This window comes from Scyliorhinus torazame, chromosome 19, assembly GCF_047496885.1.
Source record: "Scyliorhinus torazame isolate Kashiwa2021f chromosome 19, sScyTor2.1, whole genome shotgun sequence".
Classification (NCBI taxonomy): domain Eukaryota; kingdom Metazoa; phylum Chordata; class Chondrichthyes; order Carcharhiniformes; family Scyliorhinidae; genus Scyliorhinus; species Scyliorhinus torazame.
In genome coordinates this window covers 142,665,386-142,693,304 of record NC_092725.1, presented here as the reverse complement: position 1 = coordinate 142,693,304, position 27,919 = coordinate 142,665,386, and the positions used below count along the sequence as shown (strand labels likewise).

Here is a 27,919-nt window from a genome sequence, read left to right as displayed (position 1 = left end):
TGGGATCTGGTCACTGGATTTGTGATCCACAGCCTGGGATCTGGTCACTGGATTGGTGATCCACAAACTGGGATCTGGTTACTGGATTGGTGATACACAAACTGGGATCAGGTCACAGGATTGGTGATTCACAGACTGGGATCTGGTCACTGGATTGGTGATCCACAGACTGGGATCTGGTTGCTGGATTGGTGATCTACAGCTTGGGATCTGGTCACTGGATTTGTGATCCACAGCCTGGGATCTGGTCACTGGATTGGTGATCCATAGACTGGGATCTGGTCACTGGATTGGTGATCCACAGCCTGGGATCTGGTCACTTGATTGGTGATCCACAGACTGGGATCTGGTCACTGGATTGGTGATCCACAGACTGGTATCTGGTCACTGGATTGGTCATCCACAGACTTGGATCTGGTCACCGGATTGGTGATACACAAACTGGGATCAGGTCACAGGATTGGTGATTCACAGACTGGGATCTGGTCACTGGATTGGTGATCCACAGACTGGGATCTGGTTGCTGGATTGGTGATCTACAGCTTGGGATCTGGTCACTGGATTTGTGATCCACAGCCTGGGATCTGGTCACTGGATTGGTGATCCATAGACTGGGATCTGGTCACTGGATTGGTGATCCACAGCCTGGGATCTGGTCACTTGATTGGTGATCCACAGACTGGGATCTGGTCACTGGATTGGTGATCCAAAGCCTGGGGTCTGGTCACTGGAATGGTAATCAACAGACTGGGATCTGGTCACTGGATTGGTGATCCACAGACTGGGATCTGGTCACTGGATTGGTGATCCACAGACTGGGATCTGGTTACTATGTTGGTGATCTAGAGACTGGGATCTGGTCACTGGATTGGTGGTCCAGAGACTGGAATCTGGTCACTGGATTGGTGATCCACAGCCTGGGATCTGGTCACTGGATTGGTCATCCACAGACTGGGATCTGGTCACTGGATTGGTCATCCACAGACTGGGATCTGGTCACTGGGGATCTCAGAGACCCAGGGTAATGCTTTGGGGCCCCGGATACAAATTCGCCCGCGGGAATATTTGAATTCAGTCATAATCTGGAATTCAATGTTTAACGGTGACCATAAACTGTTGTTAAAAACCCATCTGGTAATGTGAATTTGGAAATAAATGCTAGCTGTGACTCCAGATCCACAGCGATATGGTGACTATTAAATGCCCTCTGATATAACACAAGCCTTTCAGTTGAAGGGCAATTCGGGATGGGCAGTAAATGCCAGCCCCGCCCGCGAGAGCCGCACCCCTGAAATAATGAAAATATTAATCTGAGCAATGCTGCTCCTGCTGCCTCGGACAATTGGACAGGATGCAGTCAAGTTATGTTGTGACAGCTCGACACATCTATTGAATTGATATTTGTGACCTCCCACGGGCTCATTCATACATCGCACTGAGCAAAAGAAACTACATTGTAATTGCTAAGTGTTTTTATTTTAGAACATTAAACTGTTACATTGATTTTGCGGTATTACCAACCGGGGGCGGAGGACAAGTGACACATCACTGTAATGAGAAGGAGTTTAGTGTCGGTGTCAAACTGCCTGTAACTGACATCCCAAACCCTCAGCAACAGTTTCACTCCCTCCCTCCCCCTCACACACCTCCCTCCCTCACACACAGAGACTCCTCCCCGGGCTCTGGGTGTTGGGCAGTCTCTGAGCTCAGTCTGACTCTGATGTTTTGTGGAGGGAGGAATTTCCCACAAGATGGCAGAATGTGGGAGTGGCTGATTCTTCCGCAGTTATTCCCGGGAACAGATTCACTGCCGCAGCTTCCCGGCCGCCGGCACCAACTTTCTCCCGGCTGCAAACTTTCACTTTGTGTCTCCGGGATCCGGACTCAGGTTTGTCCGGAGTTTGCTGTCCGAAGTTTGTTGTCTGGAGTTTGCTGTCCGGAGTTTGTTGTCTGGAGTTTGCTGTCCGGAGTTTGTTGTCTGGAGTTTGCTGTCCGGAGTTTGTTGTCTGGAGTTTGCTGTCCGAAGTTTGTTGTCCGGAGTTTGCTGTCCGGAGTTTGTTGTCTGGAGTTTGCTGTCCGAAGTTTGTTGTCCGGAGTTTGCTGTCCGGAGTTTGTTGTCTGGAGTTTGTTGTCTGAAGTTTGCTGTCCGGAGTTTGTTGTCTGGAGTTTGCTGTCCGGAGTTTGCTGTCCGGAATTTGCTGTCTGAAGTTTGCTGTCCGGAGTTTGTTGTCTGGAGTTTGCTGTCCGGAGTTTGTTGTCTGGAGTTTGCTGTCCGGAGTTTGTTGTCTGGAGTTTGTTGTTTGTTGAGTTTGGATTTTAAATTGCGATCCTGCAGATTGAGGATGTCACTCAGTTTGTGCAGAGAGAGGATTGAGAAAATATTCAGGATGTGACCCCCCCTTCCCCCGGTCGGGAAAACTGCGGGATTGAGGAGCTCCAGGAATTGAGGGGCTAGGGGGGATTGAGGGGCTAGGGGGGATTGAGGGGCTAGGGGGGATTGAGGGGATGGAGGTCTGGAGGGGATTGAGGGTCTGGAGGGGATTGGGAGGGTGGATGGGAGTGGGAGGCTGGATGGGATTGGGAGGCTGGATGGGATTGGGAGGCCGGGCAGGAGTGGGAGGCCGGGCGGGAGTGGGAGGCCGGACGGGATTGGGCTGCTGGGCGGGATTGGGAGGATGGACGGGATTGGGAGGCCGGGCGGGAGTGGGAGGCCGGACGGGATTGGGAGGCCGGACGGGATTGGGAGGCCGGGCGGGAGTGGGAGGCCGGACGGGATTGGGAGGCCGGACGGGATTGGGAGGCCGGACGGGATTGGGAGGATGGACGGGATTGGGCCGCTGGGCGGGAGTGGGCGTGTGGACGGGAGTGGGAGGCCGGGCGGGAGTGGGAGGCCGGACGGGAGTGGAAGGCCGGGCGGGAGTGGGCCGCTGGGCGGGATTGGGAGGCCGGACGGGAGTGGGCGTGTGGACGGGAGTGGGAGGCCGGACGGGAGTGGGAGGCCGTGCGGGAGTGGGCCGCTGGGCGGGATTGGGAGGCTGGACGGGAGTGGGAGGCTGGGCGGGAGTGGGAGTGTGGACGGGATTGGGCCGCTGGGCGGGAGTGGGAGGCTGGGCGGGAGTGGGAGGCCGGACGGGATTGGGCCACTGGGCGGGAGTGGGCCTGTGGACGGGAGTGGGAGGCCGGACGGGAGTGGGAGGCTGGGCGGGAGTGGGCGTGTGGACGGGAGTGGGAGGCCGGACGGGAGTGGGAGGCCGGGCGGGAGTGGGCGTGTGGACGGGAGTGGGAGGCCGGACGGGAGTGGGAGGCTGGGCGGGATTGGGCCACTGTGCGGGAGTGGGCGTGTGGACGGGAGTGGGAGGCCGGGCGGGAGTGGGAGGCCGGGCGGGAGTGGGAGGCCGGACGGGATTGGGAGGCTGGACGGGATTGGGAGGCTGGGCGGGAGTGGGAGGCCGGACGGGATTGGGCCGCTGGGCGGGAGTGGGAGGCCGGGCGGGATTGGGAGGCCGGACGGGAGTGGGAGGCTGGGCGGGATTGGGCCACTGGGCGGGAGTGGGCGTGTGGACGGGAGTGGGAGGCCGGACGGGAGTGGGAGGCCGGACGGGATTGGGAGGCCGGACGGGAGTGGGAGGCCGGACGGGAGTGGGAGGCCGGGCGGGAGTGGGAGGCCGGGCGGGAGTGGGAGGCTGGGCGGGATTGGGCCACTGTGCGGGAGTGGGCGTGTGGACGGGAGTGGGAGGCCGGGCGGGAGTGGGAGGCCGGGCGGGAGTGGGAGGCCGGGCGGGAGTGGGAGGCCGGGCGGGATTGGGCCGCTGGGCGGGAGTGGGAGGCCGGGTGGGATTGGGAGGCCGGACGGGAGTGGGAGGCTGGGCGGGATTGGGCCACTGGGCGGGAGTGGGCGTGTGGACGGGAGTGGGAGGCCGGACGGGAGTGGGAGGCCGGACGGGAGTGGAAGGCCGGACGGGAGTGGGAGGCCGGGCGGGAGTGGGAGGCCGGGCGGGAGTGGGAGGCCGGGCGGGAGTGGGAGGCCGGGCGGGAGTGGGAGGCCGGGCGGGATTGGGAGGCTGGGCGGGAGCGTGGACGGGAGCGGGAGGCTGGGTGGGATTGGGAGGCTGGGCGCAGTGTCTCAGGCTATCTGGATGATGTTAACAGCTCACACTCGGTTGTCCAGCATTGCCCGGACATCACAGAATGAATTCTCCTAACCTTTTGTGGTAATCTTCTAATCCCGATTCAGCCAGGATATGTAGAACAAATTGGCCAATCTGCTGTCGCTTTAACACAGAGTTAACAGTTTAGTTTCTTTGTAACATCAAAGGTGGGAGACTTGCCGAGGTATCATGTGGAATAATGCACTCAATGGGGAGTTTTCCCCATTTTTTCTCTTGAGCAAAATCATTCCCGTCCCCTTTCCGAACAGGCTACACAGTTTCCTGAGGAATTCCTATCCCAAACTTTCCCCCTTGGGCTGGTTTAGCACAGGGCTAAATAGCTGGCTTTGAAAACAGACCAAGGCAGGCCAGCAGCACGGTTCAATTCCCGTACCAGCCTCCCCAAACAGGCGCCGGAATGTGGCGACTAGGGGCTTTTCACAGTAACTTCATTTGAAGCCTACTATTGACAATAAGCGATTTTCATTTCATTTCATTTCATTTCATTTTATTTGTGTAGGAATTACAAAAGGATCCTTCAAACTGTTTTCCAATAAAGTGTCACGGTGAGACCTTCCTGTCGGTGTTTGATACAACTGGCTTCACATGTCAACAACACGGCTTGACATGTCAACAACATGGCACTCTGCCTAGATTAGAGTCACCTACAAGCCTGGGTCAGGTTATTGAACTGGATGGATGTTTTAAATAACAATCTGGTAGCTCTTTGAGCAATCACTAATAATAATAATCTTTATTGTAGGCTTACATTAACACTGCAATGAGGTTACTGTGGAAATATCCCCCAGTCGCCACACTCCGGCGCCTGTTCGGGTACACAGAGGGAGAATTCAGAATGTCCAATTCATCTAACACGCACATCTTTCAGGACTTGTGGGAGGAAACCGGAGCACCCGGAGGAAACCCACGCAGACACTGGGAGAACGTGCAGACTCCGCACAGACAGTGACCCAGCAGGGAATCGAACCTGGGACCCTGGCGCTGTGAAGCCACAGTGCTAACCACTGTGCTACCGTGCAGAAGCTTTTTATTCCATGTTTATTGATTAGTTGAATTTAAATTCCCCCCCCAATGATTGGGGTCTGGGTTGGTGTCTGCAGACCATTAGTATAGGCCTTGGGATTGCTAGTCCAATAACATAATCACTGTGCAACCATCCCCTCATAGGAACAGCAGCCGACCATTCAGCCCTTCCAGACTGTGCTGTTATTTGATTAGATCATGACTGATCATTACAAAGAACAAAGAACAAAGAAATGTACAGCACAGGAACAGGCCCTTCGGCCCTCCAAGCCCGTGCCGACCATACTGCCCGACTAAACTACAATCTTCTACACTTCCTGGGTCCGTATCCTTCTATTCCCATCCTATTCATATATTTGTCAAGATGCCCCTTAAATGTCCCTATCGTCCCTGCCTCCACTACCTCCTCCGGTAGTGAGTTCCAGGCACCCACTACCCTCTGCGTAAAAAACTTGCCTCGTACATCTACTCTAAACTTTGCCCCTCTCACCTTAAACCTATGCCCCCTAGTAATTGACCCCTCTACCCTGGGGAAAAGCCTCTGACTATCCACTCTGTCTATGCCCCTCATAATTTTGTATACCTCTATCAGGTCGCCCCTCAACCTCCTTCGTTCCAGTGAGAACAAACCGAGTTTATTCAATCGCTCCTCATAGCTTATGCCCTCCATACCAGGCAACATTCTGGTAAATCTCTTCTGCACCCTCTCTAAAGCCTCCACATCCTTCTGGTAGTGTGGCGACCAGAATTGAACACTATACTCCAAGTGTGGCCTAACTAAGGTTCTATACAGCTGCAACATGACTTGCCAATTCTTATACTCAATGCCCCGGCCAATGAAGGCAAGCATGCCGTATGCCTTCTTGACTACCTTCTCCACCTGTGTAGCCCCTTTCAGTGATCTGTGGACCTGTACTCCTAGATCTCTTTGACTTTCAATACTCTTGAGGGTTCTACCATTCACTGTATATTCCCTACCTGCATTAGCCCTTCCAAAATGCATTACCTCACATTTGTCCAGGTTAAACTCCATCTGCCATCTTTACCTCGGCCTCTTTACTTCCTTTGCATTGATTTCCTTGCCGTAAAAATATCTATCCCTCTGACAACTGTCCCTTGGCAACCAATTAATTCTAAGATGTAGAAACATAGGAGCAGAAGGAGGCTATTTAGTCCATCGAGTCTGTTGCACCATTCATTATGATCATGTCAGTGCCTTTTCCTCACATTATCCCGACATCCTTTTGTGTCATTGGTATTTAGCGATCTATCCATCTCTGCTTCAAACTACAGCCCTCTGGATGGAGAATTCCAAAAATTCCCGACCCTCTGACTAAAACAAATTCACTTCCTCTCAGTCCGAAGAGGCATCCCCCTCATTTTAAAATTGTGCCCCCTGGTTCTCGACTTCTCACCCATGGGAAACATCTTCTCCGCATCTACCCTGAACTTTTCTCTAGGTTTCAAGGGGATCACCTTTCATTGGTTGAAATGCTGGAGAATTCAGGCCCAGTTTTCCCAATCTCTCTCCATAGGGACAGTCCCACCATCCCATGTGGTGCACAGTGCTGACTGGGGCACGTATATTCGATGTGGCAATGAATGGAATGAGGACTGACCAAGGCTTTAAACCACATCATAACTCCACCCCACCCCACCCCCACCCCACTCTTATGACAGCCCCTTTGTGAAAAAGGCCACCATCCCCAGCATTCAGCAACACAAAAGAGAAATGCTGTGAATTTTGCTTGACGTTGCTGACAAAGCCAGGAATTACTGGCCACCCTGAATTGCCCTTGAACAGGTTGCAATGAGTTGTCCTCTTGAGATGTTGCAGCCCAAGTGGGGACCCAGTAACAGTGAGGGATATTAGCTCCAAGTCAGAAATGGATGTGGAGAGGAACTTGCAGACATTCAGTGGTCTGATTCCCTAGGTCGCCAAGATGACAAAGGTTGTGGGTTGGGAAGATGCTGCCAAGGGGCCTTGATTAGTTTCTACTATGAATCTTGTAGATGGTACACACTGTGGCCCCTGCACGTTGGTGGTGGAGGGAATGGATGTTTACGGTGATGGATGGGGTGCTGATCGAATGGTCTTGGATGGTGTCAGGCTTCATGAATGTTGTTCGAGCTGCACCTAGCCAAGCAAGTATGAGGCGGCAGTGACAGAGTGCTATTGTCACTGGACTCGTAATCCAGAGACCCAGGGTATTGCTCTGGGGACCTGGGTTCGAATCTCACCAGGGCAGATGGTGAAATTTGAGTTCAGTACAAATCTGGAATTAAAAGGTCTAATGATGACCATGAAACCATTGCCGATTGCTGGAAAAACCCACCTGGTTCACTAATGCCCTTTTAGGGAAGGAAATCTGCCGTCCTTCCCCAGTGACTACAGACCCGCAGCAATGTAGTTGACTCTTAAATGCCCTCTGAAATGGCCTCGCAAGCCACTCAGTTCAAGGGGCAATTAGGAATGGCCAATAAACGCTGGCCCAGCCAGGGACGCTCGCAACCCCATGAGTGAATGAAAAAAAAAGGTGCAGAGTACTTCATTGCGTCCACCTCATGTGCGAGGTTCCACCTCATGTGCGAAGTTCCACCTCATGTGCGAGGTTGGGGCTGATACAGCTGAAGGTGGTGTATAGAGCACAAGGGTGAGGATGAGCCGGCTCAGTGAGGGATATTACTGAGATGTATGTGAAAATTGCGGGGGGGGGGGGGGGGGGTGGAACGCTAACCACGTTCATATGTTTTGGCCCTGTCCAAAGCTGGAGGATTACTGGAAGGAGGTGTTTAGGGTAATCTCTAAAGTGCTGCACGTGAAACTGGACCCGGGCCCTCGAGAGGTCATATTCAGGGTGTCGGACCAGCCGGGGTTGGAAACGGGTGCGGAGGCAGATGTTGTAGCCTTCGCCTCGTTGATCGCCCGAAGGCAGATCCTGTTAGGGGGGAGATCAACCTCTCCACCCTGTGCCCTGGCGTGGCGGGGGGACCTGCTGGAATTCTTGACGCTTGGAAAGGTCAAATTTGAACTGAGGGGAAGGATGGAGGGGTTCTACAATTCATGGGCGTTATTCATTATGCACTTTTGAGAATTGGATCGCATCGAACATTAGGGGGGTTGGGGGCTGGGAGGGTTGTGGGGAGGGGGGGCGGTGTATGTTAATGGTGACTGTGGGTGATTCCTGATTTCTCTTTGTCATTTGTTTATGGTAACATGCGGGCTAATGTGTGGGGGGAGGATGGGATCGTTGTTATTGATAGGGGGATTGACGTTACATTGGTTACTGATTACTGTTTATTGTTGGGTGTAAATTTGGGAGAAAATGTGAAAAAGGAGGAGAATAAAAAATATTTTTTGAAATAAAGAGTACTTCATTGCACTTCTTGTAGAAGGTGGACAGGCTTTGGGGAGTCAAGAGGTGAGTTATTCGCACCGAATTCCCAGTCTCCAACCTGCCAGTGTATTTATGTGGCTAGTCCAATTGAGTATCTGGTCAATGGTCACCCTTATGACATGAATGATGGGTATTCATTGATAGTTAAGTCCTCGAGCGTAGGGGTAGCACGGTGGCGCAGTGAGTTAGTGATGCGACCATCAATTCATGCGAAACCAAGAGTAGAAGTAAACTGTGGCTTTAATCAACTACAACAGTGCCTGCCTGCGACTGGTCTGCTAGTGAGAGCCGCCTACAGGGCTACTGCTCTTTATACCTCCCCTCAAGGGGTGGAGCCAGGGGCAGAGCACACAAGGCACCAACACTATACATTACAGGTAATACCTTACAATGGTCCATAGGTGGAGCCCACATGGGCAACAGCGTGATACAGTTATATACATGGTGAATGGTTACTGCAATACGTTCACTACAGTTAGACCTGCTGCCTCACGGCGTCGAGGTCCCAGGTTCAATCCCGGCTCTGGGTCACTGTCCGTGTGGAGTTTGCACATTCTCCCCGTGTTTGCGTGGGTTTCGCCCCCACAACACAAAAGATGTGCAGGCTAGGTGGATTGGCCACGCTAAATTGCCCCTTAATTGGAAAAAAATAATTGGGTACACTAAATTTATTTTAAATAAAAGTCCTTGAGCGTCAAAGGCAGAGGGTTAAGTCCTTGAGCGTCAAAGGGAGAGGGTTAAGTCCTTGAGCATCAAAGGGAGAGGGTTAAGTCCTTGAGCGTCAAAGGGAGAGGGTTAAGTCCTTGAGCGTCAAAGGGAGAGGGTTAATTTCTCTTTTGTTGGAAGTCATTGCCTGGCACTGGTGAGGAATCGGTCTCACATTCATCAGCCCAAGCTGGAATGTTGTTCAAGTTTTGTTGGATGTGTGCACTGACGTCCTCATTATCTGGAGATTTAGGAATGATATTGAAAACTGTGTACTCATCAGTTGGAAGAAAGGTTATTGATGAAGCAGCTGAAGGTGGGTGGGGGGGGGGGATGGTATTGACTAATATTCATTCAATACCCACGGAGTCCCACAGCTACCTTGACTAAACTTCCTTCCACTTCTCCCAGATCTTCTGTCTCCATCGTAAATGTTTTGACAATACCACCTTCCAAGTGGTTTACTAACATTACATTACTTTTAAAAATGCACGTGCTGAAGCAGTTGTGTTAATTCTCTGTGACGTTTTGTGCCTTGCTGTTTTATCATTGCTTTGTCTGCAAGAATATGTGGCAAATAGGAAGCACTGGGACGGGAGGGAATATTATGGTCTGCAGGAGATGTCTGATCAAGTGACAGTCACGTGTGGTCATTTTGCAGCCGTCATTTCTAGTGTTGCTCGACTGTATATTTCCCACTGCCCAAAACATCACAAGGAATTACTGAGGGAATACCCAGCGCCTATTTGGTTCGGGGCATCCTTCAATGCAAACCTTAGTCAAAATTAGGATTTAATCTTTATTTTGGGCTCTGCAGGGTGTCATGTGAATGTCACTTTAAGAAATGTTTGTCTGCTCATGTTACTGCAGTGATGTCAGAGTGCAGTGATGTCAGAGTGCAGTGATGTCAGAGTGCGGTGATGTCAGAGTGCGGTGATGTCAGAGTGCAGTGATGGCAGAGTGCAGTGATGGCAGAGTGCAGTGGTGGCAGAGTGCGGTGATGGCAGAGTGCGGTGATGGCAGAGTGCGGTGATGGCAGAGTGCGGTGATGGCAGAGTGCGGTGATGGCAGAGTGCGGTGATGTCAGAGTGCGGTGGTGGCAGAGTGCGGTGGTGGCAGAGTGCGGTGATGGCAGAGTGCGGTGATGGCAGAGTGCGGTGATGGCAGAGTGCGGTGATGGCAGAGTGCGGTGATGGCAGAGTGCGGTGGTGGCAGAGTGCGGTGGTGGCAGAGTGCGGTGATGGCAGAGTGCGGTGATGGCAGAGTGCGGTGGTGGCAGAGTGCGGTGGTGGCAGAGTGCGGTGGTGGCAGAGTGCGGTGGTGGCAGAGTGCGGTGATGGCAGAGTGCGGTGATGGCAGAGTGCGGTGATGGCAGAGTGCGGTGATGGCAGAGTGCGGTGGTGGCAGAGTGCGGTGGTGGCAGAGTGCGGTGATGGCAGAGTGCGGTGATGGCAGAGTGCGGTGATGGCAGAGTGCGGTGGTGGCAGAGTGCGGTGGTGGCAGAGTGCGGTGATGGCAGAGTGCGGTGATGGCAGAGTGCGGTGATGGCAGAGTGCGGTGGTGGCAGAGTGCGGTGGTGGCAGAGTGCGGTGATGGCAGAGTGCGGTGGTGGCAGAGTGCGGTGGTGGCAGAGTGCGGTGGTGGCAGAGTGCGGTGATGGCAGAGTGCGGTGATGGCAGAGTGCGGTGGTGGCAGAGTGCGGTGGTGGCAGAGTGCGGTGGTGGCAGAGTGCGGTGGTGGCAGAGTGCGGTGATGGCAGAGTGCGGTGATGGCAGAGTGCGGTGATGGCAGAGTGCGGTGATGGCAGAGTGCGGTGATGGCAGAGTGCGGTGGTGGCAGAGTGCGGTGGTGGCAGAGTGCGGTGATGGCAGAGTGCGGTGATGGCAGAGTGCGGTGGTGGCAGAGTGCGGTGGTGGCAGAGTGCGGTGGTGGCAGAGTGCGGTGGTGGCAGAGTGCGGTGGTGGCAGAGTGCGGTGGTGGCAGAGTGCGGTGGTGGCAGAGTGCGGTGATGGCAGAGTGCGGTGATGGCAGAGTGCGGTGGTGGCAGAGTGCGGTGGTGGCAGAGTGCGGTGGTGGCAGAGTGCGGTGGTGGCAGAGTGCGGTGGTGGCAGAGTGCGGTGATGGCAGAGTGCGGTGATGTCAGAGTGCGGTGATGGCAGAGTGTGGGTGGGAGCTGAGCTCTGGCTCTGATTTTGAGTTTCACTTTGAGAAAAAGCTTGTGCGCGTCTGTGTTTTTTGGTTTTGTTTCAGTGTTGGAGCGGCAGTCAGCCGCAGGAGGTGCAATGTCATTCTCTCTGCCATGTAAAGACTATGGCCGGGATTCTCCGGTATCCGGCGGGTGGGCCGTTCCAGCGCCCAAGAGCGGCGTGAACCACTCCGGCATCGGGCCGCCCAGGAGGTGCAGAATCCTCCGCACCTTCGGGGGCTAGGCTGGCGCTGGAGTGAGTGGCGCCGCGCCAACCGGCGCCGAAGGGCCTCCGACGGCCGGCGTGAGTTGGCGCATGCGCAGGAGCGCCAGCATGTTCCCAGAACCGCTGGCATGATTCCTGCGCATGCGCAGGGGGATTCTTCTCCGCGCCGGCCATGGCGGAGCTTTAGACAGGCCTGCGCGGAGGGAACGAGTACCCCCTCGGCATAGGCCCGCCCGCAGATCGGTGGGCCCCGATTGTGGGCCAGGCCATCGTGCGCCCCCCCGGGGCCAGACCCCCCCCCCCCCCGCCCCCCCCCCCCCCCGAGGACTACGCAGGCCGCCTGCAGAGCCAGGTCCCGCCGGTACAGAACTTGTGTAATTCACGCCGTCGGGACCGGCCGAAAATAGGCGGCCGCTCGGCCCATCGGGGACCGGAGATTCGCTGGGGGGGCCCACTGCCAACAGCCCCCGACCGGCGCAGCGCAATCCCCGCCCCCGGTAAAAAAACGCCGCCAGAGAATTCGGCAGCCGGCGTCGGAGCAGCGGGGCGGAATTCACACCACCCCCGGCAATTCTCCGACCCGGCAGGGAGTCGGAGAATCCCGCCCTATCTCTTGATCATTTGGTGAATTCAGAGGGAGTGTGCTTCTGTTAAAAGTTTTTCTTTAAGTCTTATGGATGTTAAAAGGAAAGCTTAAGGATTACTTAGTGTTGTATTCTTTGGGGGGTGTATTTGAATTGATGGTTGCTGAGATGTTCACTGTTTGTTTTAAAAAGGTTAACTTGAGTTCATAGAATAAACATTGTTTTGCTTTTAAAAAATACTTTTCCATTTCTGCTGTACCACACCTGTAGAGTGGGCCGTGTGCTCCCCATACCACAATCTATTAAAGTTGTGGTCAGGTGAACTCCACGATACACTTTGGGTTTCTCTAAACCCTGGCCCATAACAAGGGGGTGTGCCGATGAAGGGGGCTCCGTGGGCGCTTCCTTAATTGTCCTTGGGTGTCAGTCGTTTATCTTTTTTATAAAATATTTCAGTATTTCAATCAGCAATGTGCAGTGAAGAGTTTGACTTAAAACTTTCTAGATTATACTGCAACTTTTAGATTATTTGTATCATGTATAATTTAAAGGTTAAATTAATCCATCTTCAATCTCTTTTTATTTGTGAATTGACAGGACTCGGTTCGCACTGCCTGGTCATTAAAGTCACCGGATTCTCTGAACCATCGAAGATTTTTGTTTTCCCACAGCTGATGTGTGCACCGTCTTTGTCAATTACATGCCGAAGAATTTGTGAGTCACTATGATTTGGCATCACAGTGAATCCTTTTTGTTGTTGCTCTTGACAATACTCACAAACCACAAGAGTCTATTGCAAGAGTCCGACTGCACTGGCTCAGATACTGGCATTATGGATGCCATAATTGATGTAAAGGTTGCCCTAACTAAAGGAATGGTGAGCTTGGCTCCTTTCCACACAGACACTGTTGAGGAGTGCCATGATGAGTGCTGCAGTGACCTACCTGTAACAGGTAAGCAATGATTGTAATTGCTATCATTGTGTAATATATCAGGGGCTGTTTAGCACAGGGCTAAATCGCTGGCTTTGAAAGCAGACCGAGGCAGGCCAGCAGCACGGTTCGATTCCCGTAACAGCCTCCCCGAACAGGTGCCGGAATGTGGCGACTAGGGGCTTTTCACAGTAACTTCATTTGAAGCCTACTTGTGACAATAAGCGATTTTCATTCATTTCATATACAAATTTTACATGTGGGGCAGCACGGTGGTTAATAATCTATAATCTTTATTGTCACAACTAGGCTTACATTAACGCTGCAATGAAGTTACTGTGAAAAGCCCCTAGTCCCCACACTCCGGCGCCGGTTCGGGTACACGGAGGGAGAATTTTTTGTGGGTGCTTTCTTTCGAGTGGGGTTTCTCGGACTCTTTTGCCTTTGCCCCTCTCGTGTTTCAGAACTTCCCCAGACCGCCTGTACCACAACGCAAGGTGGGGGGGGGGGATTTTCCACCTATTCCTCCCAGCAAGCCCTTTCAGTCCCACCAACAGCAAAGCCCCGCTGTGTGCCTCCCGGTGATTGGGGGCACGGGGGTGGGGGGTGGATTCAATGGGAAATCCCATTGACTAAATTAAACTGAATCATTAGTGCAGGGTATTATTAGTAAGGTATATCAACATTTTGTAATTCCACGAGTTAATTTACAAGTAGGAAAATTGCAATTGAGTTGCTACCTGGAGTATCATTGGGAATTACCACCTTTACACAATATATGCGTTTTATTTTCAATATTACACTTGCTTAAAATACAAGGAACCTGCAAATTGGAGAGCAGAAGATCGCTCCGTGGCGAACAGCAGGCCACGGAAAAATACCGAATGGGGGGTACGGAAAATCCTCCCTCCTGCACCCACATGTACATTATCTGTAGAAAGATTAGTTACACAATGAAAAATGCATCTATTGTTTTTATTTTAATTACAATTTGACTGCTTGTCTCCAGTCTTGCCTCTTCTTGGGCCCAGCTTTTCTCTTTTTCACACCCTCACTGACCAGGAACATCTCAAAAAAGCTATCCCTCCAATTTGCAGGTTCCTTGTATTTTAAGCAAGTCTAATATTGAAAATAAAACGCATATATTGTGCAAAGGTGGTAATTCCTAATGATACTCCAGGTAGCAACTCAATTGCAACTTTCCCACTTGTAAATTTATTCTCGGAATTACAAAATGTTGATATATCTTACTAATAATAACCTGCACTAATGATTTAGTTTAATCTAATTTAAATGCAACAAGCTTTAAATCTCTTGATGGTGTTTTTCTCCATCCAAATTGCACATGCATTGACCCCAAAGGCATATAAATACTTTCCCAAAAGTTTGGGCTTTTGTGCAATGTCTGCAACGATCTACCACAGGCCTAACCCTTGTCCCAATTCCAATTGGTCTGCTATCACATTTTGTTTACTTTTTGGGGCACCCCCTGAAAGCTCATGGACCCTTGTTTCAGAGTACTCTATCTGCTTAGTTTGGCATTACTGGTCTTTTTACAATGATCTAGGAACCTTTCTGTGATAAAGGCCCAGTAATGGCAAACTGCTGATAGGATGCTTGGTTGAAAATTCAGGAGCTTGCACATTGCTCTTCACAAAGTCACTGGAAAACAAAAGTGTTCTGATAGATTCAGATTTATCCAGCACATAACGTCTGAATCTCTATCCTGGGAAAAGCACGATTCCACTCCTTCCTTGTTTCCCAGTTTGCTTCTTTGATATTTGACTTTGGAGGTTTTCCTTCTTCATAAATACAGATGTGGAAATAACCTCTTAATAATTCTGCTTTTTCTTTTGCCCTTGGGATTCTAGGTCGCACTATCACTTTAACTGGAATAACACATTCAGCTGTTGTTAATTGTAGATGTAAGAGTTTTTAAAAAACAAACTAAAATAATTATGCATTTTGAATTATATTCAGCTCTGATATTTAATATTCAACACTGCTGATGTTATGAGATGGCCCAAAAAGGTCAGATATCCATTAACTTAGCACAGACCAGCGGTTCAAACTGGGGCATGACTTCTATCTATTTGGTTCCGTTTCAATATCCTGCCGTTTAGCAGGATTGAGGGAATACTGCACTATTTGCTGGGACATTAAACAGAGTAACATATTGTGAAGTACAGCTTCTTGCTCAACATTACTCCCTCACCAAAAACCACAAAGAATAAATTGTGTCATAATTTGTTGTTTGCGTAACCTTCCTGGGTGTGAGTTTGCCTACTCAACAATACACTTTATAAATAATGAATTAGCTGCGAAGGACTTTGGAATTGGTGAATAATAATAATCTTTATTATTGTGACAAGTAGGCTTACATTAACACTGCAATGAAGTTACTGTGGAAAAACCCCTAGTCGCCACATTCCAGCGCCTGTTCGGGTACATGAGTGGAGAATTCAGAATGTCCAATTTACCTAACAAAAGTCTTTCGGGACTTGTGGGAGGAAACCGGAGCACCCGGAGGAAACCCACGCAGACACGGGGCGAACATGTCTCTGCACAGACAGTGACCCAAGCCGGGAATCGGACCTGGGACCCTGGCGCTGCTAACCACTGTGCTAACCACTGTGCTACTGGGCCGCCCTATAAAAAAGAGACACGGTGAAGTTTTTTGTCTTGCACTCATGTCACTTGTGGGCAGCATCGTAGCACAGTAGGTAGCACAGTTGCTTCACAGCGCCAGGGTGCCAAGTTCGATTCCCAGCTTGGGTCACTGTCTGTGCGGAGTCTGCACGTCCTCCCCGTGTGTGCGTGGGTTTCCTCCGGGTGCTCCAGTTTCCTCCCACAGTCCAAAGATGTGCAGGTTAGGTGGATTGGCCATGATAAATTGCCCTTAGTGTCAAAAAGAAAGGTTAGGTGGGGTTACTGGGTTACGGGGATAGGTTGGAGGCGTGGGGTGTTCTTTCCAAGGGTCGGTGCAGACTCGATGGGCCAAATGGCCTCCTTCTGCACTGTGAATTCTATGTCCATGGCTGTGTCTCATCGAGACACTTCACAAGAATACTGGTATAAAAGGGAAAACAGCAATTTATACTGTACGAGAAGGAAGTGCTGATTTGTTGGCAGTAGATTCTGTTTGGTAGAGGTATTGCCATGGAGAATGTACCAGGTAACTAATAGTTAACTGCCAAACATTGTTTGCAATTTAAACCAGGCAGCTTGACCCTGATTGGTAAAGGTATTTCCCTGAGGAATGAGTCAGCGAAAGGCTGAAGCAGGCACAATGTGTGTACGTGTTCTTTTTGTCTGAAGCAACAGGGCCCTGTGTATTAATGTCTGAATATATGTAGCTTCCAGTGCAGGAAATGTGGCAGACTGCGAGCCGGACTGGATCAGCATCAGCCTGGAATTTCCTTCATGATTGCAGTTGTTTCACTTTTTAAAAGTTAGTGTTTTATGCACTGGTGGCCTTTAGAGGGAGTTAGTAATCATTTGCACATCAATTGTCAATGGCACTGATGTAAAGCACCAAGCTACAAGTAACTCCCATCCCGAGTACAAAGATAAAGCGGCAGAACAGCACTGACAGAATTGCTCTGTAGAGAGTCAGCACAAACTCAATGGGTCAAATGGCCTCCTTATGTTCCACGATTCTAGCAATAGCTCTTAAAAAGATAGATCGGCCTGTACTAAGCATCAGACTGGAGGACAAGTAGAATGACCAGAAACCGGGCCTGGCTCTGTTGCTGCAATCTCAAGTGGCTCAACAATATTCCTATTGTACAAAAATCATACACACTCAAACCCCAACTGGACCCGGAGGCAGCAGCACATGGCACCAGGCCAGAGGCGACGAACACAACATTTCAATCATTCAGACATTCAAACTATCCTGAGGGACGTGGAAGGCTGGGCAAACCGATTCCTGGGCGTGGGCCCAATCTAGTTACTCAGGAGTGTCCCATTTTGGAAACTGATACATTTAGCTGCGAAAAGTAGTTCTGAAAATGTAAACATGCCCTCCTGCAATTAGTGCTTGCTTGCTTTTAGGAGTGGGGGGGGGGGGGGGGTGTAATTTGGTCAAAATTGTTGCAAAGGATTGTGGAATTTTAAGCACCAATTGTAGTCAGTAGAGTATTTTTCGTGGCACAGTGGTTAGCACTGCTGCCTCACAGCTCCAGGGAACCGGGTTCGATTCCGGCCCTGGGTCACTGTCTGTGCGGAGTTTGCACGTTCTTCCCGTGTCTGCGTGGGTTTCCTCCGGGTGCTCCGGTTTCCTCCCACAGTCCAAAGATGTGCGGGTTAGGTGGATTGGCCATGATAAATTACCCCTTAGTGTCCAAAAGGTTAGGTGGGGTTACTGGGTTACGGGGATAGGGTGGGGGAATGGGCTTAAGTGGGGTGCTCTTTCCAAGGGCCGGTGTAGAATCGATGGGCTGAATGGCCTCCTTCTGCACTATAAATTCTATGATTAGTTTAAAAATCACTGTGCTCGAAGCCAGGTCACGCCACTGGGATGGGTTAACCACCATTGGGCTACACATTGTACTTATTTGTGGGCCATTGAGAAGGCACTCAAACTCAAATTAATGTGCGACAGAACTGACTGCTCTACTCCAATGATTCTGTACTTTTACAAATTTCATTTTTAGACATTTAGAATCAGATTACTGACAGGTGTTGGGTTGACATCACTGTGATTCAAAATGCTTATTTTTTACGATTAAACCCATTTTCAGCCCAATTTAAAAAAAAAATTAATTAGAGTCCCCAATTCTTTTTTTCCAATAAAGGGGCAATTTAGCGTAGCCAATCCACCTACCCTCCACATCTTTGGGTTGTGGGGCTGAGACCCACGCAGGCACGGGGAAAATGTGCAAACTCCACACGGACAGTGACCCGGGGCCGGGATCGAACCCGGGTCCTTGGCACCGTGAGGCAGCAGTGCTAACCCACTGCGCCACCGTGCTGCCCCCATTTTCAGCCCAATTAATTGAACAGCAGCTAGATGCCATCCTGAAAAAAATAGCAAAGTAAATTATTAATTAAAAAGTTTTGAAACGTTGCCCGATCGAGCTGGTTTACAACAGATTTTGTGGTTGATAAGCAAATGAGTTTCCTCAAACTCAGTGCAAAATAACTGTTCAAAGCAGACGCAATTTGCAACCAAAGTGGAAACCCCACCCCACTGTATCTGTTCTTGTGCAAATATGGAACGGCCTGGATTTTAGGCCCGATAAAATTGGACACATTAAATTAAGAATTGGACATTCAACTCCAGGCAGGCTGATGGGAATTCGAACTTGACCAAACACAAGCACAGACAAACCGCCAGGACGTTTTATGGACTTGCCTTGTCAATCACACATCAGGAGATAATTGCCCCCATTCATATGGACCGATTTGCTTTGGGTAGCCCAGATCGAGCCAGACTTTTTGGCACCCAGAGTTCTCACTATTACCTTGTATGGCATAAAGGTTACATGCGGACAACACAACCGGAGATGGACATCGAGGGACCGGTACCTGGTGTCCCACAAAGCGGCCATCACCAATTTCATTGGGTATTGTGACCCCTTCCAGTGACCTCATTGGCCGAAGACCCAAAAATTGGAATAATGGGTCTTTTTCTGATTGGCAGGCAGTGACCCATGGGGTACCGCAGGGATCTGTGCTCGGACCCCAACTGTTCACATTATATATTAATGGTTTGGACAAGGAAACTAAATGTATTATCTAGTTGGGTGGGAGGGTAAGTTGTGAGGAGGATGCAGAGATGCTTCTGCAGAATTTGGACAGGCTGAGTGAGTGGGCACATGCATGGCACATGCGGTATTTATTTTATTTTTATAAATTTAGAGTACCTAATTCTTTTTTTCCAATTAAGGAGCAATTTAGCATGGCCAATCCACCTACCCTGCACATCTTTGGGTTGTGGGGGGAGCCTTTGGCACATGCAGCATAATGTGGATAAATGTGAGATTATCTGCTTTGGTAGCAAAAATAGGAAGGCAGATTATTATTCGAATGGGTGTATATTGAGAGAGGCGGATACTCAGCGAGACCTTGGTGTCCTCGTGCATCAGTCGCTGAAAGTAAGCGCGCAGGTACAGCAGGCAGGAAAGAAGGCAAATGGTATGTTGGCTTTACAGCGAGAGGATTGGAGTACAGGAATAGGGATGTTTTACTGCAATTGCACAGGGCATTAGTGAGGCCACACCTGGAGTATTGTGGGCAGTTTTGGGTCCTTATCTGAGGAAGGATGTTCTTGCTGTGGAGGGAGAGCAGCGAAGGTTTACCAGACTGATTCCTGGGATGGCGGGACTGTCATATGAGGAGAGACTAAGTCGGTTAGGATTATATTCACTGGAGTTTAGAAGAGTGAGAGCGGATCTCATAGAAACTTCTAAAATTCTAACAGGATTAGTCAGCGTAGATTCAGAAAGAATGTTCCCAATGGTGGGGGAGTCCAGAACTAGGGATCATAGTTTGAGGATATGGGGTAAACCTTTTAGGACTGAGGTGAGGAGACATTTCTTCACCCAGAGAGCGATGAATCTGTGCAATTAGCGACACGGAAAGTAGTTGAGGCCAAAATATTGTGTAATTTCAAGAAGGAATTAGACATAGCTCTTGGAGGGCAGCACGCTGGCGCAGTGGGTTAGCCCTGCCGCCTCACAGTGCAGAGGTCCCAGGTTCGATCCCGGCTCTGGGTCACTGTCCGTGTGGAGTTTGCACATTCTCCCCGTGTTTGCGTGGGTTTCGCCCCCACAACACAAAGATGTGCAGGCTAGGTGGATTGGTCACGCTAAATTGCCCCTTAATTGGAAAGAAATGAATTGGGTACTCTAAATTTATTTTTAAAAAGATATAGCCCTTGGGGCTAAAGGGATCAAGGGATATGGGGGGGAGGTGGAATCAGGGTATTGAACTTGCTGATCAGCCATGATCATAATGAATGGCGGAGCAGGCTCGAAGGGCCGAATAGAACATAGAACATAGAAAAATACAGCACAGAACAGGCCCTTCGGCCCACGATGTTGTGCCGAACCTTTGTCCTAGATTAATCATAGATTATCACTGAATTTGCAATGCAGAAGGAGGCCATTCTGCCCATCGAGTCTGCACCGGCTCTTGGAAAGAGCACCCAAGGTCAACTCCACCCAACACTAAGGGTGTCTTCCTGCTTCTATTTTATGCGTACGTTTCTTTGTCTTGATAATTCCAACGCCCTAATGGGAACTGTCATCCCAATTGTCGTCTCTGCTGCTTCACACGGCAGGTATCGGGAAGCCATGTGGGCCAGTGGGTAGTGCTCCTGCCTCCAGGTTCATGTCCAACGACAGGACTTCTTGGCCAAGGAGAGAGCGTTGATTCTGTGGTTCAAAGGGCTGATAATCAGCTCGGGAATCGTCCCACCACTTGCTCCCAAAGGGGGAAAAGAGTGGGTGAAGTTACGCTAAAAGGCGATGGTAGATATTGCTTTGGTGTAATATCTGTTAGAAAATTTAACTTCAGAAAATGTTAACTTCTCTACAAACTCGGTTGGTTTGATATTCGACCACAAGCTTCATTTCTTCATTCATTAATGCTTACATTAATAAAGCAGTGCTGTAGATTTTCGTAATAATGTGGATGGTTGGTAAACTAACCGTTCCTCTTTCTGCCTTTTGTTTGGTAGGAGAACACCTGTGCAATTTTATAACATTTAACCCAAGAAAAAAGTCTTCATATCAGAATTGCTACCTTTTCTACTGTCCAGACAAGGATGCTTGTCCATTGATGGAATCTAAAGGATATATAAGCCACTTTATACATCGAGGTAACTTTACCATTTAAACTACATTTCAAGTACATTTGTTTATTATATCTGAATATTATATGTCTGACTGCAAGCCAGAGTAAAAATAATTAATTTAGGTTCAGCTAACTGCAATAGGGTGAGAGCACATCCGGCCCAGATCAATTGGAATTAATGATTGGCAGACAAAGCTGTGGGGCTGGTTTAGCACAGTGGGCTAAACGGCTGGCTTGTAATGCAGGACAAGACCAGCAGCGTGGGTTCAATTCCCGTACCGGCCTCCCCGAACAGGTGCCAGAATGTGGCGACTAGGGGCTTTTCACAGTAAATTCATTGAAGCCTACTTGTGACAATAAGCGATTATTCTTCTTCTTATTATTATTATTATTATTAATGGAACAACGGACTGGCTTTACTCAAGGAACGTTCTATTGAAGGGGGGAAGATAGGACTAACAAACCAGAGCTCCCAGACTGACAGAAGAGGTAGAGAGTGAGTGCAATGAAGTATAAGACGGGTGCATATGACAGATGTCAGGTGGATAGCACAATTGCGAACTAGGCTTAATATAGAAGGTGCGGAGGGGGAAGTTTAAAACAAAACGAGAGGGGCAGCACGGTGGCGCAGTGGTTAGCACTGCTGCCTGACGCCGCCGAGGCCCCAGGTTCGATCCCGGCTCTGGGTCACTGTCCGTGTGGAGTTTGCACATTCTCCCCGTGTTTGTGTGGGTCTCACACCCACAACCCAAAGATGTGCAGGGCAGGTGGATTGGCCACGCTAAATTGCCCCTTAATTGGAAAAAATGAATTGGATACTCTAAACTTTTTTTAAGATGAGCGAGAGTGCGAAGAGACAGGCATCGAACCTAAAAGGGTGTTCAAAATTTTTCTGGGGCTGATTAGGGACGGAAAGGTGATTGACACATGGAGGCAGTGAGAGGACTGAGGTACCAAATGAGTACTTTGCATCTGTCTTTACCTAGGGAGAAGATGCTGTCAAAGTTATAACGAAAGGGGAGGTAATTATGAAACTGGACGGGCTAAATATTGATGAAGAGGAGTTATTGGATAGGCTGGTTGTACTTAGAAGTTGATAAGTCACCAGGACCAGATGAGATGCATCCAAGGCTCAGAGGGAAATACGGGTGGGGGGACTGGCCATCATTTTTCAATCCTCCTTGGAAAAAGGGGTGGTGCCAGAGGACTGGAGCAATCCAAATGTTATGCTGTTGTTCAAAGTCGTGTGTAAGGGTAAGCCCAGCAACAACAGGCCTGTCCGTTTAACCTCGGTGGTCGGGAAGTTTTAAATGATAACTCGGTATGCAATTAAGAGTCTCTTGGGAAAAAGTAGATTAAGTAAAGAGAGCCGGTACTAATTTGTTAAGAGCAACTCCTATTAAACTAACTTACTTGGGTTTTTTGAACTAGTAACAGGGCGAGTTAATGAGGGGAGTGTGGGGGTGGCACAGTGGTTATCACTGCTGCCTCACGGCTCCGAGGACCCGGGTTCAATCCCGCACTGTTTGTGTGGAGTTTGCATGTTCTCCCCGTGTCTGCATGGGTCTCACCCCCACAACCCAAAGGTGTGCAGGGTAGGTGAATTGGCCACGTTAAATTGTCCTTTAATTGGAAAAAAAAATAATTGGGTACGTTAAATCTTGGGGGGGAGGAATGTGGGGAATGCAGTGTGCATGGACTTCAAAGTGGCATTTGATAAAGTGCCACACAGCATGCGTGTCAGCAGTTACAGCAAGAGCCAATCGCAGCATTGGTATGAAATTGCCTGAGTGGCAGGAACCAGGGCGTAGTGGCGGCCAGTTGTTTTTTGGACTGAGACTCCCCAGGGGTTGGTGTGAGGGCCCCGGTTTTTCTTGTTATATATTAATGACCTAGACTTGGGTTTCCAAGGTACAATTTCAAATTTACAGATGACAAAGTCTCCAAGAGGGCTTAGACAGGCAGGAGTCTGGAATGCACAGCCTGAGAGTGTAGTGGAGGCAGACTCAATCTTAGCTTCCAAAAGAGAATTGGGTAATTATCTGAAGGAATTTAACCTTTGCTGAGCGACAAGGGCAGGTGCTAGGGAGTGGGACCAGCTGAGTTGCACTTGCAGAAACCCAGCATGCACTCGATGGGCCGAGTGGCATCCTTCACTTCTGTGCTGTGACCATTTTATGATTCTCAATCTGTCCTTTGAAATTGTTGACTGTGTTGTCCCCCACTCTCCTCCACTGTGCCATCAACTCAAACTGCCTTCAGTTCTACTTTTATCTATCCAATCATAGTCAGAGAATCTCCTTCTGGGGAACTTATGGATCTGTTCTTTTACCTTGTGTCTCTCATCTCCCTTGTCTCCTTGGCGAAATCAACACGGTCATGATGCTCGATTGCACTGGTATGCTGCTCTTGAACCCTGCATTTCCTCATCGCCGTCAGCCTGTTTGACATCTCTGTGAGCTGCAGTTTCCTCCCAGTAATCGTTAAGAAGTTGTTGCCTTCAGTCCCCACTACAAACTCCATTCTGTTGTCGCTCATTGCAGAGCCTCTCCTCAGCCACTGTCTCAGATTTCCCAACCCTCTTAACTCTGGTAGAGATCCAGTTCTATGTGCACTGCCCAGCTTCCGATTCCTTGCACAGATAGGTCGAATCTGGACATGTTGCTGGGTTATTCAAACCAAGTCTGGATCATATTCAAGAGCAGGAACTTTAGTTGACTGCACTGCTGTCCGTAGTTCAGCAAGTTGTGAGCGAATGTGACATGGACCATGAATTAAACTCAGTACCTTTAGACCACAAATATCAATAGTGTACTGGACAGCGTCCTTCTGACTTTGGATCAGGTACCATTCTGGGATTAGACATGTTGCCTGAGCCCTTGCGATGTGTGGTGTAGAAACCTGGGCAGAGACTGGGAATTTGATGTTCCTGACGGGTAAGTAATGAGATCTTAGATCGACAGCACAGGTTACCTCCTTACCAAATCTGTACCAGTCACTCACTCAGATATTTCTGAGATTAAATAACTTGGCCGTTTTGGCCAATCTCAAACTTTCCGCAGGGTTCCCACCAAAGACGGGGGATGCGAGGTTGCACTATTCAGTACTTAAGTGGGCAAATAATGGGGCAAAACATTGTCAGCTTTCCTTAATGATTACACAGAAATCTTGAAGCTCTATTACGCACGGCACTCTTAAGCACAGCAGAAAAATGTAAAAAATGTTATTCCCCCCCCCCCCCTGGATTTGTACAGAGACCCCAGAGCAATATGTTAACCCGCACATCGGCGTCAGTAAAATACAATGTGGGGGTGTTTCTATCTGAAAATCTCCAATTTGCAGAGTTACCATATTTCAGTATCTTCTATTTCAGAAATACACAAATGTTTCTATTCTTTTCGCACACAGAGCTAAAAAATATAAGGGATGAATCGACAGAAGAAACATATTTTCACCGAGGGGAAGAATCATCAGATGATGGAATTGCTCCAGATCTGCTCAATAAGCTTACATTTAATCCTACCCAAATAACGAGCCATCAGTCACCAACAGTCCCCACTCTTCAAGCAACCACAGTCCAGCCAAAAACATCTTCCATCCATACAAAAGTTTACTCTTTCCCAGTGACCATTAAGAGGTTAATGGCAGCCACCCCGCTCCTAACCACTCTCTCATTGACTACTGACAAACCAAAGACAATGACCATTCACCCGACTACCCAGTCAACAGCAACCTCTGCCTCCCTAACCAATCTGTCAATGACTACTACCCAGCGAACAAGAATCAATCACCAGACTGCTCTCTCAAATGCCACCATGCAACCAACGACAACCACCACCTTCTCAGTCAGACTCCGAGTCCCCACCACCATCCCTGTCCCCACCACTCAGACAGCGGCAATCACCACCACCGTCACCTTGCCCACCACCGTCCCAGTCCCCACCACTCAGACAGCGGCAATCACCACCACCGTCCCCTTGCCCACCACCGTCCCGGTCCCCACCACTCAGACAGCGCCAATCACCACCACCGTCCCCTTACCCACCACCGTCCCAGTCCCCACCACTCAGACAGCGCCAATCACCACCACCGTCCCCTTGCCCACCACCGTCCCAGTCCCCACCACTCAGACAGCGCCAATCACCACCACCATCCCCTTGCCCACCACCGTCCCAGCCCCCACCACTCAGACAGTGCCAATCACCACCACCGTCCCCTTGCCCACCACCGTCCCAGTCCCCACCACTCAGACAGCGCCAATCATCACCACCGTCCCCGTGCCCACCACCATTACAGTCCCCACCACTCAGACAGCGCCAATCACCACCACCATCCCCGTGCCCACCACCGTCCCAGTCCCCACCACTCAGACAGTGCCAATCACCACCACCGTCCCCTTGCCCACCACCATTACAGTCCCCACCACGGTCCCCGTGCCCACCACTCAGACAACAACAACCACCCTCCTGACCACCACCATCCATTTAACAACCACTACTGCCCCAACAACAAAGTTGGCACCAAAGATGACGCAACAATCTACTCCATCAAAGATTCCAGTTGCTAAAACGCCACTGAATGGGATTGTAACTGTAGTATCGAGTAAAGGAAGAAACGGAGCCCTGGGAAGTCATGTCGATTCAGCAGGAAAAACAGAAGATTCTAAAGTGGAGGTTCAGAGTGGATTAATCGCTGCTTTATTATTTGGGTTATTATTTCTGATTATAGTTGTGTTTGTGATAAGTAAACGAATAACAGAGTCGTATAATAGAAGGCACTATACCAAAATAGATTACCTCATAAATGGAATGTATGTCGATGCATGAAGTAACGTTTGCGAGAGAAATTGACTTGTTCCATTCTGAACTAACTTGGATTTTAAGGAAAGGCCCAATATAACAAAGCGTTTGTAACACTTTCTACAATGATATGTAAATGTGGTTTGTTCTCTTTCCTGCCTCTTTTCATTGGGTGTGGGGAATAAAGCAGAAACTACATATGCACATCATTTAAGAAGCAACTTAAATAGTTCATGGACTGGATTTAATGGGGGGGGGGGAGATGTTTAATCCAGCAGGCAACCTACACACATTAAACTGCCCCCCTCCCCACCCTCAATTACGCCAGGGGAGGGGAGGGGTGCTGGACAGCCTGTCCATCAATGGGTAAGTTGAGGCCCTTCAGTGACAAATAATTCCCACTTACTTTAACCGATGCAGGGTAAGCCTGTGGCAAGAGGCTAGCCCCCCAGGCTTCCCTGCACAGGCCTGTGGCAGGCAACTGGTTTCCTCCTCAATGAGTCACCTGGGCACATTGGAGGCCATCTCCAACATCTAAACCCCGTCCCGTAGTCTTTCGGCTCCACTCCTCCCCCTTCACCCACTTGCCAGCACAGTCCTCTCTCCTACCCCATCATACTTTCTTATCACCAGGGATCCAGCAATGATCCCTGGTGAAGACCCCAGTGTAATATCAGCAGAGGCCACCACCCTTGTTGCTGCCACCAGTACTGGAGAGCATGCAGCCTCTGGTTGGCCAGCAGCACTCTGAGGTGGGACTTGCTGTCCTGAGGAGTGGACATCCGGTCTCCAGTCTGTTAAAGGTCAATGGTTAAATGGTTCTGGAGCAGGGTTGCTGGTGGAGAACTCTGGCATCCTGTTTATCCAGCCCCATATTTTTGTTTTGTTGCTTCCAACCAGAAGTTCTATTCTTGTTGACTTGCATCTGTGTTGTGAAATCATGATCTTCTATTAGGGGCAGCACGGTGGCGCAGTAGTTAGCACTGCTGCCTCACGGCGCCAAGGTCCCAGGTTCGATCCCGGCTCTGGGTCACTGTCCGTGTGGAGTTTGCACATTCTCCCCGTGTCTGTGTGGATCTCGCCCCCACAACCCAAAAGATGTGCAGGGTAGGTGAATTGGCCACGCTAAATTGTCCCTTAATTGGAAAGAAATGAATTGGGCACTCTAAATTTTAGAAGAAAAAAAAATCTTCTATTCGGAATTCAGCGGAGTCTGGATGAAATCAAAACTCTATAAATTAGAAAATATTGGAGCATAATTAATTGAGAAATCCCAGAATTGTTCATTTCTAAAAAATACACTGAACAAGTAGACACGGCACTGATCTTTTTATTGACCAATCATATAGCAGCTGCTTCTATTGCGAGGAACCGAGCTTGGAATTGTATCATCCTTTCACCTTACTGAAAAATTGATGCTGCTCAGTATTAACATTAATTAGTCAAGGGAGAAATTAGGTTATAACCCATCTCACCCCTTCTTTATAAGGTATATTATGCCTTTTTGAGAATTTATTGACGCTACTTGTAATCAATGTTCTTACTAAATGCTCAGCACTTTCTGTAGAAATAGAGGACCATTTTGCTCAGTTGGCGAGAAGACTTGTTTCCTCAGAATAATGTTATCAGCAAGCGTTTGACTCCCGCTCTGGCTGAAGTACCCTGGGACCCTCCTTGCCCAGCCTCTGAGGGAGCGGAAGACAACAGGAAATCACACTGAAGAAAATAGCTCAGATTGATGCTTCAGCCGTCAGTGAGGCTTGGGTCTGTCTTTGAATGGAGCAAACATGAATGAATTAATGAAATTAAATGTAGAAATGTTAGTGAATGAACAAACTGATAAAGAACTTGGACAATTTTTCTACTGTAAAGTTTAAGAATGATTGTGTCCTTATATTTTAATCTCAACAATGTCACAATTCAAAGGTTATATTTTATTACTGAAGCAAAGGTGGAAATATTAAAATAAAACAATTATAGATAAGGTAACTTAGAAGAGGTCATTGTTGTTCAGACAGAGCACAATATAATGTCCAACTCCATCTACAAGTTTGCTGATGACATGACCACAGTGGGTCGGATCTCGAATAACGAT

General features: G+C 49.4%; 1 protein-coding gene across 1 annotated transcript; it reads left to right on the top strand.

Moving 5' to 3' along the window:
• The first annotated feature begins 1,684 nt into the window (after positions 1-1,684).
• Positions 1,685-27,682, top strand: LOC140396574 (uncharacterized). Its single transcript, XM_072485351.1, has 4 exons — positions 1,685-1,888; positions 12,888-13,243; positions 20,910-21,050; positions 24,434-27,682. Exons 2-4 carry the CDS (start codon positions 13,015-13,017, stop codon positions 25,849-25,851), a joined length of 1,788 nt encoding a protein of 595 aa, XP_072341452.1. The 5' UTR covers positions 1,685-1,888; positions 12,888-13,014; the 3' UTR covers positions 25,852-27,682.
• Positions 27,683-27,919: the final 237 nt, after the last annotated feature.